The 20,003-nt window shown below is 48.0% G+C and overlaps 1 protein-coding gene across 1 annotated transcript in view; it reads right to left on the bottom strand.

Annotated features, from left to right (window-relative positions):
- The window catches only part of LOC111156976 (scavenger receptor class A member 3), a 49,486-nt gene extending 29,692 nt beyond the window's left edge, over positions 1-19,794 (bottom strand). The window contains exons 1-2 of the mRNA XM_022518163.1: positions 19,709-19,794; positions 619-717 (exon numbers count right to left, since the gene is read on the bottom strand). Of these exons, the coding sequence (XP_022373871.1) occupies positions 619-717; positions 19,709-19,715 (106 nt within the window). The 5' untranslated portion in view covers positions 19,716-19,794. The remainder of the gene's footprint in view (positions 1-618; positions 718-19,708) is intronic.
- Positions 19,795-20,003: the final 209 nt, after the last annotated feature.

Genomic DNA, 20,003 nt, shown 5'->3' with positions numbered 1-20,003 from the left:
GTGGGAATGCGGCTGTGAAATTGTGACATTTCTAAGGCAGATTCGACTTCAGCTGCACATTATGAGTACTGGGAAGTACTGGGAACGTTGAAAACTCCAAATGCCCCTTTCACACTCCAGACCAAAAGGAATCAGGATTTCTGAGGGCTGGTCACGGGCTTCCTGGGGTAGTTACAATACGCAGTGCCAGCTGAGAACAGCTGTGTTAATCCACACCAAAACCCACCGAGATGCCCTCCTCCACGTAACGGTTCAGGTGGCATTGGTTTCTGAGATTATCTAAGTGCCAAGCTGGGTCCTGTAGGCCAAGAGGATGAGCCACTTGGGTGACAAGGGATATGATGAAGGGGACAGTTCTGGTCCAGTTAGAGGATAGGCCCTGGGGGAGGTGGCAGAGGTCCCTGACTGGTCTCAGGAGGAGCCCTGGAGACAGATGTCACTTGTGTCAGACTTTGACATCATCCGTATGGCATAACAGAGATCCATGCAAATCTGCCCTTCCACCCTCCATGGAGTAGTGGGGAAAGGACGATCATGATTCTGAAGCCATGTGGAGAGATAAGTCACCAGCCTGGGGATGGGGACAAGGAAGTCGGGGGCAGCCCGCAGGGCCCTTACCTTCTTGTGTGCATGGGAAGGTCGGCATGTCCTCATCGTCACCGGCCAGCTCCTCTTCTGTAACACACAACGCATCTCCATCGCCAGTGGCCGACCTCACTGTGATGGAGCCAGGGCTGTCAGACCCGGTGTGGGAACCTGGAGCCACACCCACCCCTCTCCAGCTTCAGCAATCCCCACACCGGGGCCCATTCCCGCCTTTGAATCCAAGTTAGCCCGCTGGAGCTCCAGGTGACCAGACAGTAAGCAGAGGAGAAGGGAAAAGAGATAAGAACAAGAGACTGAGGATCTGAGATTTCCCAACGCCTGTGGGTAAGGAGATTTTATGATCTCACACAAGCTGGTAAAGATACAGAGGCCAGCTCAACTGCATAGTCTCTGCACCTTGCTCAAACCCTCGGGGTGGAATGAGAAAGAATAAGAGCTGGTTGTTTGATCCAGCCCAGCATCCTTCTGTTGGATGGCTCGTGGTAACGCAAGCAGAATTCCTTTGCTGCAGGGTCAAGGGTGAATCTGCAAGACCCTGCATCCAGCCCAGCTGGGAGCAGCCGAGAGGAGGGAGCGGGAACGAAGACGGTAGGAGCCGGTCCCAGACCTTCGCCTCACACACTGCCTCATCTAGGACCTGATGGTGCGGAAGAGACCACGGGAAGAGGTCTCAAGTGTTCCCTGGGATCATGTGTTCCCTGAATAAGACCTAGTGATGGAATCCCTCATTCAGAAGAGTGCTCTTGGACACCTCATAACTCCTCCTCCTTACAAGACCTGGTCTTTTGTAAATGATGAGGAGAAGGATGCCCAAAATAGGCAAAGGGAGCCAAATTTCCAAGTGGGTGCTTAAGAATTGTGCTACTTTTGTCCTGGGAAGTGTGTGTGGGGTGGGGGTATGTGCAAGCTGATCATGACAACCGAATTCCTGGGAGATGTCTGTCGAGGGGATTTTTTTTACAAGTATGCCTCAGGATGCCTGGGTGGCTCAGTGGGTTAAGAGTCTGCCTTTGGCTCAAGTCATGATCTTGGGGTCCTGGGATTGAGCCGCACATTGTGGGGGAGGGGGGGTCCCTGCTCAGCGGGGAGCCTGCTTCTCCCTCTACCTCAGCCTCTTCCCCTGCTTGTGCTCTTTCTCTCTCAAATAAATAAATTTTTAAAAAACCAAAATAAAATTATGCCTCAAAATCCAGAGGCAATAAAAGAAAAAAATATTCATTTGACTGCATGATAATAAAATGAAAATGCTTTTGCATGACCAAAAAAAGTCATTGGCAAACTAGAAGAAAATATTGACAGTACATATTATAGATAAAGTGCTAATATACCAAGTTTATAAATAGCTTTAAAAAAATTCAAGAAATGGAATGAATTCAGTAGTCACAGGTTACAAAATCAATGTATAGAAATCTACTGCATTTTTTTTTTTAATGTAGGCTCCACACAGACTGGAACTTGGACTCATGACCCTGAGATTGAAACCTGAGCTGAGATCACGAGCCACCCAGGCACCCCTGGTGCATTTCTATACACTAATAATGAAGCAGCAGAAAGAGAAATTAAGGAATCAATCCCATTTACAATTGTGCCCAAACCAGTAGGATACCTGGGAATGAACCTAACCAAAGAGGTGAAAGGCCGATACTCTGAAAACCCTAAAACCCTGTTGGAAGAAATTGAGGAAGACACAAAGAAATGGAAAGACCTTCCATGTTCATGGATTGGAAGAATAAATATTGTTAAAATGTCTATACCACCCGAAGTAATCTACACTTTTAATGCAATCCTTATCAAAATACCAAGAGCATTTTTCACAGAACTAGAATTAACAATCCTAAAATTTGTATGGAACCACGAAAGACCCCAAATAGTCAAAGCAATCTTGAAAAGAAAAACAAAACTGGGATTATCACAAAGCTATAATAATCAAGACAGTATGCTACCGGCACAAAAACAGACACATAGATCAAAGGAACAGAACAGAAAACCCAGAAATAAACCTACAATTATATGGTCAATTAATTTTTGACAAAGGAGGAAAGAATACGCAATGGGAAGAGTCACATCAACAAATGGTGTTGGGAAAACTGGACAGCTCTTGTAAAAGAATGAAACTGGACCACTTTCTTACACCATACACAAAAATACATTCAAAACGGACTAAAGACTTAACTGTGAGATCTGAAACCATAAAAATCCTAGAAGACAGCCCAGGCAATAATTTCTCTGACATCAGCCATAACATATCTTTCTAGATTTGTCTCCTGAGGCAAGGAAAACAACAGCAAAAATAAATTATTCAGACTACATTGAAATAAAAAGCTTCTGCATGATGAAGGAAACAATCAACAAAAGTAGAAAACAACCTACAGAATGGGAGAAGATACTTGCAAATGACATATAAGATAAAGGGTTAGTATCCAAAATGCATAAAGAATGTATCAAGTATGTACTTATAATGTATAAGTATGTAATGTATAATGTATAAAGAATGTAATCAATACCCAAAATATGAATAATGCGATTAAAAATGGGCAGAAAACATAAACAGACATTTCTCCAAAGGAGACATCCAGACAGACAATAGACACAAGAAAGGATGCTCAACATCACTCGTCATCAGGGAAATGCAAGTCAAAACCACAACGAAATATCACCTCATACCTGTTGGAATGGCTATTATCAAGAAGACAAGAGGTAACGAGTGTTGGGGAAGATGTGGAGAAAAGGGAACACTTGTGCACTGTTGATGGGAATGCAAACTGGTGCAGCCACTGTGGAAGAGTATGGAAGTTCCTCAAAAATCACCCAACTGTGGAAAGAGCCAAGATGCCCTTCAACTGTGAATGGCTAAAGAAGATGTGGTCCGTATATGCTCTGGAGTATTATGCCTCCATCAGAAAGGATGAATACCCAACTTTTGTATCAACATGGACGGGACTGGAGGAGATTATGCTGAGTGAAATAAGTCAAGCAGAGAGAGTCTAGTATCATATGGTTTCACTTACTTGTGGAGCATAAGGAATAACACAGAGGACACTGGGAGATAGAGAGGAGAAGGGAGTTGGGGGAAATCGGAGGAGGAGACAGACCATGAAAGAACTGTGGACTCTGAGAAACAAACTGAGGGTTTTGGAGGGAAGGGAGTGCGGGGTTGGGTGAACCTGGTGGTGGGTATTAAGGAGGGCACATATTGCATGGAGCACTGAGTGTGGTGCATAAAAAATGAATCTTCAAACACTAAAAAAAATAAAATAAAATTAGATGTTAAAAAAAAAAGAAAAAAAATACAACTATGCTATGACCTTATGCTTCAGTAATCACATTACTGGGTATTTACCCCCAAAATAAAAAAAACACTAACTCAAAGGGATACATGCATCCTGATATTTATTGCAGCATTATTTACAATAGCCAAATTATGGGAACAGCCCAAGCATCCATTGAGAGATGAATGAATAAAGAAGATGTGATATACATATCATGGAATATTATTCAACCATAAAACGAATGAAATCCTGCCATTTGTAGCAACATGGATAGAACCAGAGAGTATAACGCTAAGAGAAATAAGTCTACCAGAGAAAGACAAACGCCATATGTTTTCATTTGTAGGTGGAATTTAAGAAACAAAACAAATGAGGGGTGCCTGGGTGGCTCAGTTGGTTAAGCATCTGACTTTAGCTCAGGTCATGATTTCAGGGTCCTGGGAATGAGCCCCATGTTGGGCTCCCCGCTCAGAGGGGAGCCTACTCCTCCCTTTCCTTCTCCCTCTGTCCCCCAACTGATGTGCTCTCTCTAAAATAAACAAACAAAATCTTTTTTTTTTTTTTAAAAAGGAAGAGGTCCCCTAAACAAATGAAAAGATGTTCAACTTTATTCACAAGATAAATGAGATTTTTGATTTTTAAAGAATTTTTATTTTTATTTTATTAGAGGTGGGGAGGGACAGAAGGAGAGGGAGTGAGAGAATCTTAAGGAGGCTCCATGATGAGCACAGAGCCTGACGTTGGGCTCAGTCTCACAACCCTGAGATCATGATCTGAGCCGAAATCAAGAGTCAGACACTTAAGTGACTGAACCACCCAGGTGCTCCACAGTAAATGCAATTTAAAACTACGGTGTGAAATCATTTCTCACTCGTCAGATTGGCAATAATGCAGAGGTTGACAATATACTCCACTAGCCAGGCTACGGGGAGTTGGAGTGGGGATGCATATGGTCCAGACCTGGCAGAGGGGAATTTAACATATACATTTGCCCTTCGACCCCACAATCACACTTCCATGAATTTATCCATAATATACACCTCCAACAATCTGAAAACATATATGACAAAGCTATTCATGGCGGGATTATTTGTAATTGCAAAAACTGTCTTGTATTGCAAGAACTACCTAAATGTTCAACTATGGGAATTGGTTAATATACTATAGTTATACACACACAGTGGGACTCTCTGCAGGTATATAAATGAATAAGGAAATCTCTATTCACTGACATGGAGTCATTTTGAGGGCATATTAAATAAAAACAGCAAAATGCAGAGGATCATATGTAATATGCTACCTTTTTTTAAGAAAGAAGCAAAAATAAGACAACATATATCTGCTTATCACGAATTTGCTTTTATACTTTATCTAACCTACAGTGTTACCGTTGGCCAACGCTCGCCTCTGCAGATTTTCTTTACTCTCTGGCACAGGAGCCAGTCTAAAGTCAATGTGTTGCATTTCGTTGTCTTGTCTCTTTCACCTTTATTGACTTTCATGACTGATATTTTTGGAAAGGACAGCCCCTCCCACATAATTTTTAAGGTGACCATCCTCATATTGTGTTCTTCTCATGCTTGCTCCTGATTGGATTGGGATTATGCGTTCTTGGCCAATAAACTGCACACACAATGGTGTGTCCTGCTCTGGCTGTCACATCTGGAGGCACGCAGTGTCCATCTGTCTCTCAGAGGTAATGTTCATTTTGATCACCTGGCTGAGGTGTTGCCTGATTTCTCCACGAATTAATTACTAGGGCTTTCCCCCTCCCTCAGACTAATAAGTCATCTGTAAGGAGACACATGTGTACTGCTCTTCATAAAAATTTACCCTAAAGGTAGTATCTGTTGATGATTCTTTACTGTGATGGCTGCAAAGTGCTGATTTTCCAACCCCAGGACTACTACAAGAAACATCCCTTCCTTTTTCCCTCCCCAACTGCTTAAAACTCCGCACCATCATGAATAACACAGTAACCATCCAGACTAGGAAGTTCATGACCAACTGACTACTTCAGCGGAAACAAATGGCCACTGATACTCTTCATTAGGAAAGGCAACGGTATCTAAGACAGAAATTCAGGGAAAATGTAGCCAAAATGTACAAGACCACACCATACATCTTCTTGGTATTTGATTCAGAACTCATTTTGGTGGTGGTACAACAGAGGGGGATTTCCTTGACTTTTGCCAGGAGCCAGGGGAACTACCAGTCTGGGACCACAGCAGTTTGAGTGATTAAATTGGGTTGCCCAAGTATGCACAAGGAATGTAAACTGGACTCCGGGCCCATGTGAGGGCAAGTCTGCGTTTACCTGGCACAGCTCTTTCCACTCTCTGGACTCTCTGGAGACATCCAGTTTCCTAGTCGCTCTCTGGCAGGTACATTGCCCTTCCTCCAACCTCTTGCCCCTCCCCTCCCCTTTTTCTCAAGAAGCACACTAGATGTGGGGGAGCTTTAAAAGCTTTAGCCAGAGGTATGGGCATTGACCCATCAGAAAAGACTGGGAGAAAACAAACAAAATAATGGCTATTCCAGGGTTTCACAGGGTGACACAATGAGGCAGGCTTTCTTGTGGGGGTCTTCAGGTCCACTGTCCCCCGCTTTGTGCCATTTGCTGCCTTGTTCCTCCTACTCCCAAGACTCTAGGTTCCTGACACCCAGAATCTGTCTTTGTTGACCCGCGGGTTTCAGCTCCTAATTGGAATTTTTTTTCTTGGTCTTCAGAAATTCCTCAGTTTTCTTTCAACTTCAGCTATGCATTTGGCCATTCGCTTGGTGTTTACTACATAAGCTTCATAACCCAAGCATGTTTTAAGCTGTGGACCCTAAGGGTAAAAGCATGAAGTTTTGTTTTTCTTTCTTCCCTTTTTTAATGTGTTCAAAATTGGGTCCTGTCTTGTGGCAATCTTCACAACAACCCTATACACTTTACAGTCTAAGGGGTGCCTCGGTGGCTCAGTCATTAAGCGTCTACCTTTGGCTCACTCATGTCATGATTCCAGGGCCCTGGGATCAAGCCCCACGTGGGGCCTTGGGCTCCCTGCTCAGAGGGAAGCCTGCTTCTCCCTCTCCCACTCCCCCTGCTTGTGTTCCCTCTTCCACTCTCTCTCCTTCTTTATCTAACAAATAAGTAAAATCTTTAAAGTATCACTTCTATGGACAAAAAGACTGAAGTTCAGAAAAGTTAAGAATGCTGCTTAACAGCACACAGAATGTGCGGTGAAGCTGAGATCTGAATTTGGAAATCTCTTCTGCCATGTCTACTGCCTTCTCAGTGAAAAGAGCAAAGGTCCCACAGGTGCCAAGAAACCTGGCTTCTGGAATGACGGAGTGGCTAGAAGTGCAGGGGGCTGGTGCTAACTGAGCAGGCGATGGGGGCTCGTGGGCTCTGGCCATGACCTTGAAGCAGCCCGAGTGGCCCTGAGACCTCATTTTCCAAACGCTGTGCAGTTGTGACCACTGATCAAGAAGGGAGCCAAGAGGCAAAGTGGGCAAGGACCCTAGGTAAGTGAAGGAGCCGTGAATGGGCTCAGGAGGTGAGGGATGGAGATAAACCCAAGTTAAAGATGCTATCATCATTGCCAAGAATGCCTTCTGCTTGTCCTCTAGGTCAAGGCTTAGATGTCACTTCCTCAGTGGCCTTCCTTGAGCTTCCCAACTGGACCCATCCCTTGTTAGAGATAACCTGGGCATGGTCTGTGTCCTCCTGCTGTAGAAGGCAATCTATCTCTTATTATTTGTTCAACAGCTCTTTTCCCCAGTGTTTAAATCTGAGGGCAGGGAATGTGCCTGTCTTGTTCTCTGCTTTACCCAAAGACCCGAGGGCAGTGGATGGCACTGAGAAATTGCTCAACAACCACAATTGTAAAAGAATCTATGATTTTACACTATGCTTCCCAGTCCTAAGCTGGTCTATGCTTGATGTGGGATCCACGGGAAGCTTGGTCAAGAGACCAAGGTTAGTGTCCCACTTTCAAAGATGGAGTCAATCTAGGGGACAGGGCGGAGAGCTGGGCTCATATCCATTATTGCCTTTGGTCCTTATGGCTAGCCTGAGAGAGAAACAGGGTGGGAAGACATTCTCCCCATTTTACAGGTGAGGAAACTGAATTGGGGGCCGGGGGTTATGTTTTCATGCCTGGCTAGTCACAGAGCCAGCCACTGGCAAAACCTCCTGAATTCTGGCTGTTTTCCTCTCCACAATAATGGACCGCAGGGAGCCACTCTCTGATGGAACTAGTGGGCTCTCATGAGTGTGTGTGTGCAGTCTGGGGTCTTGGGAGTGGGAGAAGGAGGTCTATATGGCAGGTACCACTATGAGGCAGATCCCCTCATCAATAACCTGAGAAATCAATCTTTCCAGCCCCTCTCTGTGTCTCAGGCTGCCATCCTGTTGTCAATCTGCCAATAGTTTATGAGGGTAACTATGCCTGGGGGGTTATCAGGGTTCCCATCCCTTTCCCATAAACATAAGCCTCAGATGAGGCAGGCTCAGATCCCTTGGTGCCTTCCGCGCTCCCGTCTAACCAACACCTCATCCTAAGCAGCCGTGCCCTCCCAGCCCCAGATGATCTCAGCCGGAACCAAGCCGTGTGCTGTCGGATGTACCGCAACCGTGGTCCCCGGGGGAGGTATTCCTTCCATCTGTTGGAGCAGAAATGCCTTCTAGGCCTTCCTGCCCCTGTTTCTCATTTCTCCCCACCCCTTGATGGTGCTTCTCTGCACTCCCTCAGGACTCGGCCTCCTCCCTGTTCTGGCTCCAAGGCCAATTTCATCACTTCACTCTTTATAGCCTTTGCAAGGGAGCTGGGAGGACTTAAATCAAGCGAGGCTGACACTGACTTTCAGCAAACACCGCCCCCCCAACAAAAGCACACAGCTTTGTCATCACTCTGCTCTCGCACTGAGGGCCCCCCAAATTGGCAATTGTTAGTGAGTGGGAATTAAGAAAGACCCCGTTCCGGTACTTTGCAGCCCACAGGCAGGGAAATGACAGTTGCCAGCCCGGAACTTGGCTCTCTGCAGATGAGGGGTTCACAAGCATTTGGCACTGTTCCTTCTGTTGACATCTCAGCTCCGTAGCTCACACCCTCCCTGATCCCCAAAGGGGTCTCCTCCTTTCTCTAATCCTTTGGACTTCCTGTTCACTGGCCCTGAGCCATGGGCCTTGAGGACCCCTAATTTACCTATGTCTGGAGTGCTCTAGGAACTCTCCACTTTATCCCTGTTCATGTTAATGGGAACATAATCCAAAGCATTTGGGAGGCTTTTATAAGCCAAACCCTTTGCGAGTACAGGCTCATTATATTCACATTACACCAAGATTGTTCCGGTCGGGGACAGAAGAAGAAACAGATGGAAAGCACTGAGAAAATCTTGGCTTCAGGATCCAGAGGCTGTGATTGATCAGAGGATGATTGATTAGACAGGAGTCTGTACTCCCTCCTCGAGCAGGGCCAAGTGGAGTGGATAGAGACAGGAAACGACTTTCCTCCCCCTCTCAGTCTCCCATGCCTTGTGCTGAGATCTGACTTAGTGTTGGATATACCAGCTTTCCAAACAGTTTTCAGAGATAGGGAGTGTGGGAAGGAGCTGACAAGCCGCAGAGCCCATCTATCATGGTACAAAGGCTTGGAGAAGGGAAGTGACCTGCCAGCTAGTTTGTGGTTCCTGAAGTCCGGGGATCTGAAGGCAGATCCAAGCGCACGTACAGAGGGCTCGCAGGGCCGCACACAGCCTTCCCCATCCAGGCCTGACATCTGTTTACAACTCCTTGAGGTCTGAAATCTTCCTCTGGCCTTGGTCAGGCCCGGGCTGATCATGGAGTGGGGTTTCAAGAAAGATGGGCCTGCTGACTCTATGAGAAGGTCTGCATCCCTAGTTAATTCTTAACTTCTGCTGTCTCGAGTAAGAGCTCATTTTTATTAAAAAATAAAGATTAATGAGTTCAAATATGGTTTAAATTTGGTCTATTCTTAGTTTTCTGTGACTAGGGAGTGCTGGGGAGTGCTAATGCATTGAGGATGCAAAGGCTTAAAGCAGCAGACAGAACCTAGTGTTATTTTTTTATTTTTTTTTTTTTCAGAACCTAGTGTTTGAATCGAAAAGGAACGAAGCCAGAATGCACAGGAGAATGTCGGGGCTGCTCCCCCTGCTTCACTCAGAACTAGAACAAGGGATAGGATATTCCTCTCCTAAAGCTGAAAGGCCTCTCTAGAGGGGCATGGATATTTTTTCCCAGTGATGTCCCAATTAAAAATCTTAGAATACCAGCAGCATCTTATAGCCCTCTAAAATAAGGCTGCGACTCTTCCCTGTGCTATACATGTTACCCATGACACTGAGTATGTCTGGTAATACCAAAAACTGAGGGGACCTGAATGTCAGACGTTGTGGGCTGCCAGGTGTCTACAGTGGCTGAAGGAGAGGCCGTATTGCAAGCCATGGGCACCTGAAGGGAGACTGCATTTCCAGAAAGGGAGACTCCATTGTGTTCTTTCTTTCCTTCCCTTTCCTGTATTGCTGACTCCAGGATAAATTGTGACAAGAGGGGTAGGCTTGGCAAAGGACACTGGAGAAGCGATGACAATGCCTGGATGGTAAGTCTTTGGGAAGGCCCCTCTCTCACAGCAAACTTGGGACAGCAAGCTGTTCCAGTTAGCAAACATCTAAGCCAGTTTCTGCCTCCCCCAGTCCAGAGGTGCCAAGGGTTTACATCTGTCACAAGGGAATATTCTGGTCATAGTGATAAAGAAGCCAGGCCTGTGAAAGACATACGAAAGGCACCACCAGGCTTCATCTAGTGCTCTCTACTCAAAGTCCAGGCAGTGTGCTTAAAACAAACAAATAATCCAACAGCCTTCGTAGGCCAGTGTTGCAAGCTCAGACTCACTGAAGACTGGAAAGAGCGTTTGTTCCTTTCATTCCTAAGGTCATAATAGCCGACTCAAATATCAGAAGGATAGCCACAAGAGAAACCACTTTTTTTTTTTTTTAAGCTTCTGCTCCCACAGAGCCACATAGAAAGTGTGATCGAAGGTGCATGTCTTGGCACATTGTTAGGCGTGACTGCTGACTCTGTCGGGGTTGAACTCAGTTCCCTTCCCCCGGGGAGGTGGAAAACAGCCTGGACCTGTGAACCAAAAGCTAACTGGCCTGTGGTTGCCGATGCCGGCTTTCTCTCGGTTGACCAAAAATATGGAGTTAATTCACTCCTCAGCCTTTCTGGGACTGCAATCTTCCATCAGAGTCAGCAAGGGAGAGAGATTCGAGGAACTGAATAAAAGGGCTTTCTTTGGGAACTTCAAGGAACATATTTTGATAATTATCTTCTACAGAGTTCACAGAGTGGGTTTTCAAAACAGCCAATTGGGTCGGCAAAAATAAAGATTTCAGAGTCTTCTCAGGAGCCAATGCTATATTTAAAGTTACAAAATAGCTATAGTTTAAGGTTCCAGAATGCTATAATTAAGGTTGCAAAATTGTTTTCATTAGAACCCTTCCGCCATTGCCCCCTCCCTACGGGCTTCCTCTGTGGACACATCTGCATTCCAGGGGGGAATCAGTCTGCCCCTCTCTGCTCTAATGGATCTGGTCCTTCCCTTTCAGATTCTCCTGCTCTTCCAGTGGTCATGATCTGCTTCCCTGTAACAATCCTTTCTGCTCCTTCGCTCCTAAACTCCCATTCGATGCTCTGAGACAGGTTTTCTCTCTCCTCCTGCCACCCCTGTCTGAATCCTCTGAGCCAGCCCACAGCCTGCCTTCCACTGTGCTCCTGGTCACCACACAGACTGAGGAGAAACTGGCCCTTTCTCCTAAGCCCTCTCTGTTCCCAGTGACTTTTCTCCCCTTTCTCACCCTCTGTGTTTCCGGAGGGAGCACTCAGCCTCTGGGGGGCGCAATTCTTCGTTAGACAGCATTTACCCACGCTGTGCAGGCTTTGGCATCCTAAATGTCAGCAGCCATCCCTGGTCATTGTGATAATTTCAAATGCCCACCCCATTTCTAGACACTGCTTCAAGGGGTGTTGTAGCCTCCAGTCGAGAAGACAACCCTCGTTATTCACTCCATGCAAGAGACCCAACCCTCCCCCACCATCACATACATATTGGTCCTCCTTTGTGCAGACAGCAGCTTCTTCCCCTGAACCCCCAAATCCCACGGGAATGGGGGAGAGGTGTGGGGATTGCCAGTTCCTTGGTCTCTGTTGACATTTCTGGATCTTTGAACCCCTCACTCTCCCCATGTTTCACTGTTTGAAGTCCCTGTTCTCCTTCTAATGGGGACCCTCTTCCCTCTCTCAGCTTCATGTGCAAACTAGACTCACAGAGCTGCTGTGGAAACCCAACGAGGTGACAAATGACAAGTACCTGGCACACAGTGAATACTGATAAATGGTAGCTGTCATTTTTATTGGGGTTCTTTTTCAATCCTACTGGAATTGTTACTATCATTTATTGTCCTTTCTCGGTGCCACTTATGCTCAGGACCGATTTCCAACTTTCATGAAATCCATTTTTCAGGGTGTCTGGGTGGCTCGGTCAGTTAAGCATCCAACTCTTGATTTTGGCTTAGGTCACGATCTGAGGGTTGTGAGATCGAGCCCATTGTTGAGCTCTGCGCTGGGTGTGGGACCTCCTTGGGATTCTCTTTCTCTTTCTCTCACCCTCTGTCCCTCCCCATCACACACAAAAGAAAGAAAGAAAGGAAGGAAGGAAGGAAAAGAAAGAAACCTATTTTTCAAACTATGTCCTATGAAACACTTTGGAATTCCAAATTACTCTTTGTGAAAAAAAAGGTTCTTTGATCAAGTAAGTCTAGAAAATGCTGCATACCTTATTTACCATCTTAGAAACTCACATTAACATAGTGAAGATTTTGACAAGTCCTACAAAAAAAAAAAAGCCCTCTTCAATCTGTATTTATTTTTATGTTTCTCAAACATTTGATTGTAGAACTTCCTGACATGCTTGAAAAAAAAAAAAAAAGATGCATTAAATCCCATGGAACTGGTATACAGGTATTGAGTTGGCTATTATGACCTTAGGAATGAAATGCACCAGCTTCGGGGAACACTGTTCTGGATAAACCCATTGCCTGGGCTGGCTTACTTTTTTATCCTGTCTCCGGCCATCAACTTTAATGGAGAAAACATTTGTTGAAAGTCCCTTGGTTCTCTGGACCTTGGGGCTCCTAGACCCAGGATCTATGGGTCTCCTCTCTGCCTCAAACACAGCTCAGCCTCTGCAGCAGAAAGCTCCCTGCCGGTCCATCTGCAGGATTTCCAGGACCATTCCCACTGTTCTTCCTACTCCCAGCTGCACTAAGCCTTTTAACTCCTTACTCCATCCTGCCATCAGTCGAGCCTCCCGGGATAAGCTTCAGCTTGCTGGAGCCGTTACCTTTCTCCTCTGGCCCTTGTGTCTTCAGCCCCTCAGCCTGTTTTCTCTGCACTGCTCAGGGGAAACCCAGCGGCGTTGGAGAGGAGCCCTTCGGGGAGCTGAGAGTGGTGTGGAGTTGCCTTCAGCCAAGTCCTGGCCCCTGGATCGTCACCACCACTCCTCCTCTTCTCAACCCGATATTTCCCAAAGGTGAACTCACTTCCTCCTTTCCTGAAAAGATCAAAATTCTCCACCTTCCTCAAACTCGCTCCAGGTGTTACACCTCAGACCCCATGGGAATGAAGGGCCTGCTTGTGCCTGTGGGACAGTGTGGCACTCTGTTTCCAAACTTCAGATGAGCGTGCCTTTGGACTCCCCAAAGCCCCTTACAGGAGTTTCTTCCTCAGGGGATACTTACACCATGAGGCAAAGACGGATGTGTAAGAATTATCACTGCGTGCTATGATAAATCCAAGGAAAAACGTAAATGACTCAAATGCCCATCAAGAAGGGATTGGTTAAATAAATGATCAAAAGGCATATATGGACTATTATACAACCATTTTAAAAATAGTGCAGATCTCTATTTTTGGCCCAGGGAAGATATCTATGTTCTATTGTTGAATTTTTTAAAGAACATATAAAGAGGGATGCTTGAGGGTCTCAGTCAGTTGGACATCTGATGACTTCAGCTAGGGTCATGATCCAGGGTTCTGGGATGGAGTCCCACATCTGGCTCCTTGCGCAGCGGGGAGCCTGCTTCTCCCTCTGCCTGCTGCTCCCCTTGTTTGTGCTTGCTCTCCCTCTCTCTCTCTGACAAATGGGCAAAATCTCTTAAAAAAAATAAAAACACATATACTGAATAACATGGAAAGTATAGTCTTATCCATATGAAAAAAAAAAAAAAATCTGTGTGCAAACACACCCAGAAAGATTTCTGGAAGAATGCTCATCCAAATCTTGTCAATTTTTTTTGAGAGGTAGGAGTTCACATAAGTACTTTTTCTTTCCCCTGTTACTAAATTTTTCAAAAATTTTCCTAATGCATATGTACTATAAAAAGATTAAATGCAACAAGTCTATGTCTACCCTTCAACTCTTCCTGAAAGTGCCCCAACTTCTAATGCTCTTTCTCCCCAGGATTCCTACCGAATCCACTGTATAGACCAGTCATCTGATTGGTATCTTCTCCCTTCATTATCTGGTTTTCCTCTTAAGCGTGTCCGTCTTGTCTGCCTGAGGGCAGAAACCACTGGAGTGTGGCGTAACATCCCAGAATAAAGAATAGCTTAGCTTAGGGTTCAGGTGGACGTGAAGGTATCTCATCGGAGCCTTGAAGGAGGTCTCTGCAGGTCTCTAGCGAGAGGTGTTACCCTGTTTGTAACAGATGTCCAGAGCCCAGTGTTGTAACCTGGCTGCACCAGCCTCTCCCCATGTGTCAAATCCACACGGCTGGGTAAGACTGTTCAAGAATGGGTGCCCCCTAAGAACCAGAGGCTCCACAGCTACTACCAGGGTCATCCAGAAGAGGAGCAGCGAAGGCGGGAGACAGGGAAAGAACCAGTTCTAGCAAAGGGTAAGCTCCTTGAGAGAAAGGATGTGGAGCCCTTCTTTGCATCTTCCTTGGCCCTTAGGTACAGATAGACATACAAGCTCTGACATACAGCAGATGGTCAGTAAATGTGAAATAGAAGCACAAGTCTTTATTGGAGACCGACATTAGGTTCTGGGAATCCCATGATGTTCCTCTTGCCTTTAAGGATTTCAGCGTAATGGGGGACTCAGATTTATGCACTGGCGGATATAGTGGATACCTCCTAAGTGACAGCCACTGGGAGAGAGTGAGGCGAGAAGAAGGCAGCCAGGGTCACCATATTCATTCACCTCTCATTCTAACACTACTCTGTGGGTTCCACAGTCTTATTCAGAGAGAAAAATAGATACAGATCAATAGATAGATGGATAGATAGAAATGTATATATACCTGGTATATAGAGTGGAATATTACGTGGCCACGAAAAAGGGTGCAACCTTGCCACTTGCAACAACATGGATGGAACCAGAGACCATTATGCTAAGTGAAGGAAGGCAGACTGAGAAAGACAAATACCATATGATTTCACTTATATGTGGAATCTGGAGGAAAAAAACAACCAAATGAATAAACAAAGAGCACAATCAGATCTATAAATACAGAGAAGAGACAGATGGTTGCCAGAAGGGAGGTGGGGGGCGGCTGGCAAAATGGGTGAAGGGGAGTAGGAGGTACGGGCTTTCAGTTACAGAGTGAGTAAGTCCTGAGCATAAAAGACATAGCACAAGGAACAGAGTTGATGATATTGTAACAGTGCTGCGGGGTGACAGATGGCTGTTATGCATTTTGGTGAGCACAGCTCTGTCCTAAGCCTGAAACTAAGTTAACATTGTGTGTCAACATGACTCAAATAAAATAAATAAATAAGCACGCCCTCTCAGAAGGAGAAACCACAGAGGAGGATGTTAGAGCTGGAACGAGCATTAAAGACGATCCAGTGTACTTGCCGAGGAGGTGGCCGGAGAGCATCAATGACTCCATCGTAGCTACTAGCTTATAAAGCTGGTGGGTGAGAGGGCTCCCTCTAACCTTGGGCTTCAGCGTTCACAACACATGCACACACACATGCACCTGCTAACCAAAACATAAACAAACACGGGCAGTGTCTATGTGAGTGATGAGGGGCCCGGTCTGTCCCACTGCTGGACTCGCAGGCCTCACACCTAGCACAGCTGCCTGTCCTCCAGGAAACTTGCTAAGCTATTCCAGTAAACACCTACTGAGAAGCAGAATTCCTTTTTCTCTCAAATTAGCTTTGGGATGTAGGTCTTCAAGTATCAAAATGACCCCAGCTGGAGGGCAAGGTCAGCAGTGTGTGTGTGTGTGTGTGTGTGTGTGTGTGTGTATGTGTGTGTACCTGATGGACAGGAACTAATCTCCATCATCATCATTGGAACTAATCTCCATCATCCGAGCCCTCAGGTCCCCCCAAAAAACTGAACTGTTTAATGACTCTTTACACCCTGCCACATCAGCTCCTTTTCTTCTAGAATCAGGTTCCTTCTAGCGTCCACGGTCTGAGGATGGGGGTCAGGCTTTCAAAGGGGGCACAGTCTACCCACTTGTGATTGGATACAATCTCCTCTGCTAAGCCGTATGTGGTAGATTTTCCTGGGATCACACAGCTGTACTCTGCAGCCTTTTCTCTGCCTGTCCACACTTTTGTCCATGGAGTGTGGGCACTGGTCTCTGATTCTGTAGGGAGGGGCTGTTCCTCCTACGCTGGGAGAACAGCAGGGTGTGACTGCCCTGTACATGGCAGCTGAGGACAAGTCTCCCAGGGGCACAGAGCTGCTCGTGCGGTGGGCCTGCTTCCAACCATCTCTCCACCGAGTCACTTCCGCTCCCCAAATGGTCCTCAGGCTTAGAGTTCCTGAGCTGGGTCACATTACGTCAGGGCACGAGGGGCCTCAGGGACCACCCAGGAGGAGAACGGGGCCCAGAGAGGGAAACGGTTTGACCAGAGCCTCACGTGGGGCCAGGAATAGAGCCCAGGTCTTTGACTTTCCAATCCCAGGGGACCAGGCTGTTCCTACAGCGTGTGGGGGTGGGGGGTTGACAGAGCTGGGAGGGCTTTCACCACAGATGTGCACAGCATCCCACAGGTGGCTGTTAAGGTCTCAGACAAGCCAGTGGGAAGCTCCAAGATGGGCTGGTGGCAGCTCTATGCCCCTAGGGTGCGAGAAGGGACACCTGGGGCCAGGTACTGGCCCACATGGAAAAATGCGGCTGCCTGGGAGGCCTGGCCAGAGGCAGGCAGGCAGGCAAACAAGCAGGCAGGAGGGGCCCTTGGGTGGAAACAGCTTGGCTGGCAGAGGAGGCCTGGCTCCTGGCCACTGGTGGCTGTGCTCCTCAGCACACGCGTTTCCTTAAGTGCCGTCCCCACCAATACCCCGCTCCCCTACAAAGCATAACATCACCATGTTTGGCTTTGAGGGGGGAGGTGAATGTTGGCCAACAGATGTACTTCTCAGATTGGTGGGCCTTTGGAGAAGGCTTGGAAGCCGGTTCCCCTTGGGGAAGGGCCAGCCTGGAAGGGCCGCCCTGCTTTGCTGGGCACTTTACTTTTTCCGTGTGGGTGAGATCTAGTTCTGCTTCTTCAAACTCCACAGATCCAAAGGCCAAATATTTGCTGTCTGCCCTGCTTTTTCCATCTCAGGTAGAGGTGGTCGCTCCTCCTGGCTCCTAGGGAGGACGAGGGAAGACCCCGTAGAGAGGTGTACTGGAAATCAAGCCTTGTCTTCCCCCGAAGCACTGCAGCCTATGCCCCTGGGGTGTTACGAGAGATCACGGAAGGTTTCCCGGAGGCTGGAGGAAAAATACACGAGAGCTGCCCCAAAGGCCTCAATGAACAGGAATTTGGCCCCACCTGGTTGGTGAGGCTGTTGGTTGAGAATGGGGAAAAGGAGGTGAGGGGAGCAGACCTTAGGAATGCCAGGAGGGAGCCCACAGACTTCCAGCCAGCCCTTTCTCCTCCAAATAGTCATCCACACCAGCTTGTTCCTCTTCCACTCAGAGGACTGGAATTGCCTTGCTGAGTTTCAGAAAGCAGGTCATGTGCTCCTAACTCCCTCCTCAATGGGAGCAGGATGTCTCCACCATTTCAGAGGACTTCTGTCCTGTCTTTCCCTCACTAGATTTTCTCTTACAGTGTTTGTCAAGAATGTTGGTGAAGCCAAACCACTCCGAGTACGTGTAGCATCTTACCATCATCATTAAGGTCCAGAGCAGTGTGGACCCCGAGCCTGTGGTGAGATGTGGTCTAAGACCCTTCCAGAGACTTCTGGGTAATGACCTGCCCCAGGCCAGCTAACAGGGGTGGGTGCAGTTCTGTAAGATATGGTAGCTGAGAGCAGGAGCTTTGTGGGCGAGGCTGCTCTCTGCAGCCAAGGGAACTCCCTGGGGTTGCTTATAAATTTCTTGTCTCATCCCAGACAGCCCAAGACATGGTGAGGCCATCTGGAAGCACAGAGGGGCCAGAGGCCAGAGGGAAGGAAGCGACAGAGAGGTAGGGGTATGTTAGCCAGTGCTCTGGCCTGGAAGTCGGGCCCCTGAGCTCTGGTCCCCCTGACTAGCTGTGACTCTTAAGCAAGTTCCTTCTCCTAGCCATAGGACCAGAAACATAACTGGTAGAGCCCTGTGCAAAACAAAAGCGTGAGAGGACCCTGTTTAAAAGTTTTTACGAATTTCAAGACATTAAACCTAGTACGAGGCCTTCCGAGTGCGGGGACCTGTTGGGGGGCACAGGTTTGCATACCCATGAAGCCGCTTCTACCTGTTTGGTCTCAGTTCTTCAACTGTGCAACATGTTGGCTGTATTCTGTCAGAGGTTTGCCTGTGAGCCCTTTCTTCATCCCCTTCTATGTAAAGGACACCAACAGAGCTGCTTCTTCAACAACACCCAAGAATAGAGTTTAAAGCCCTTTAGATGATCTCCAAGGTCTTTTTCAGTCCCCACATTCAACAAGTCAAAGGAGTAGGGAGGTTCTTACTGCCAGGAGCTCAGCACCTGCCTGAGCGAGGCACTAGGGAGGGATTATTAACAAGCACAGAAGAAAGCATTCAAAACCTAAATCATCCTGTTCCATAGGATGATTCCAATGCCTGCTGCTCCCCTAGCTTGAAAATGAGTGTTAAGACGAAGTGTGCTCTTTCCCGGGCCTCCAAAAAGCCAGGCCCAGGTATGAGCACCTGGGATCGAGTCCTGTTCTTGTGTCCATTCCAGGACCTGGTTGCAAGGGCTATGGTGGAGATGACCCAGTGCCCTCCGGAAAGCTCAGGCCTGGACCAGGGGCCCTCCCCAGCTGCTGTGTCCCTGGGAGGTCACCGGGTGGGTCAGCCAGGGTTCAGGGGTCTGGTAGGGCAGGGTCTGGGCTGAAGGACTTGGACACAACAGGTCTCTCCTGAGGAAGGGGCTGAAGCTCCTGGAGGAGAGTCCAACGCCTGGCCCCGGGCCAAGAAGTCTAGGTAGGGGCTGCAGGAGCCTCTGAGATGGGTTCCCTGGATGGGGCTTTAACACGGCCAGAAAGTTGGGCTGGTGGCATCTTTTTGCACTGACCCGGTTAAAGGGATCAGAAACTTCTCTGGAATTTACAACTATTTGGGGGGATAAAGCAATGCAGAGTGAGAAGAGGACTGTGAAGGGGGCTGCGTGTGAACTCTCCCCCTCCTCTAGACATCAGGGCTCCCCCGGTCCTGTTCATCAATGCCTTCCGCGGGAGGGTAAGAGGGGCGGGAGAGCCCAGAGCTCGCTCCGGGAGCTTCGTTCCCTCCGCAGCCCCGCCGGCGGGGTGGGGTGGGGGTACGGGGGGCCAGCGGGGGTTCTCCTGGGCCCTCGCGCGCGCGGGGCTTACCTTTCATGGTCCCTCCTGCGGGGCCTCGGGAGCGCCCCGGGGCGGCGGCTCGAGCTGCGGAGTGGCCAGGGGTGGGGTGAAGCCGGCGGCTCCTCGGCCGGCGCCGGCTCGCCGCCCTACGCGCCGCCCGCTCGAGCGCCCGGCTGCGGAGGCGGCACGCCGAGGGGAGGGTCCGCGGGGTCGCAGCCGAGGGGCCCCGGGCCGCCCATCCCGCTGCCGCCGCCGCCCGCGCGCGCGCTTCCCGCTGGAGGCCGGCTAGGTCTGCGGCCGCCCCGCGCCCCCCGCTCCCCGCCTC

This window comes from Enhydra lutris, unplaced genomic scaffold (assembly GCF_002288905.1).
Source record: "Enhydra lutris kenyoni isolate GAN:26980312 unplaced genomic scaffold, ASM228890v2 scaffoldscaffold3, whole genome shotgun sequence".
NCBI classification, from domain to species: Eukaryota; Metazoa; Chordata; class Mammalia; order Carnivora; family Mustelidae; genus Enhydra; species Enhydra lutris.
Note: the sequence above shows the minus strand (reverse complement) of the source record. Positions and strands in the feature narration are given on the sequence as shown.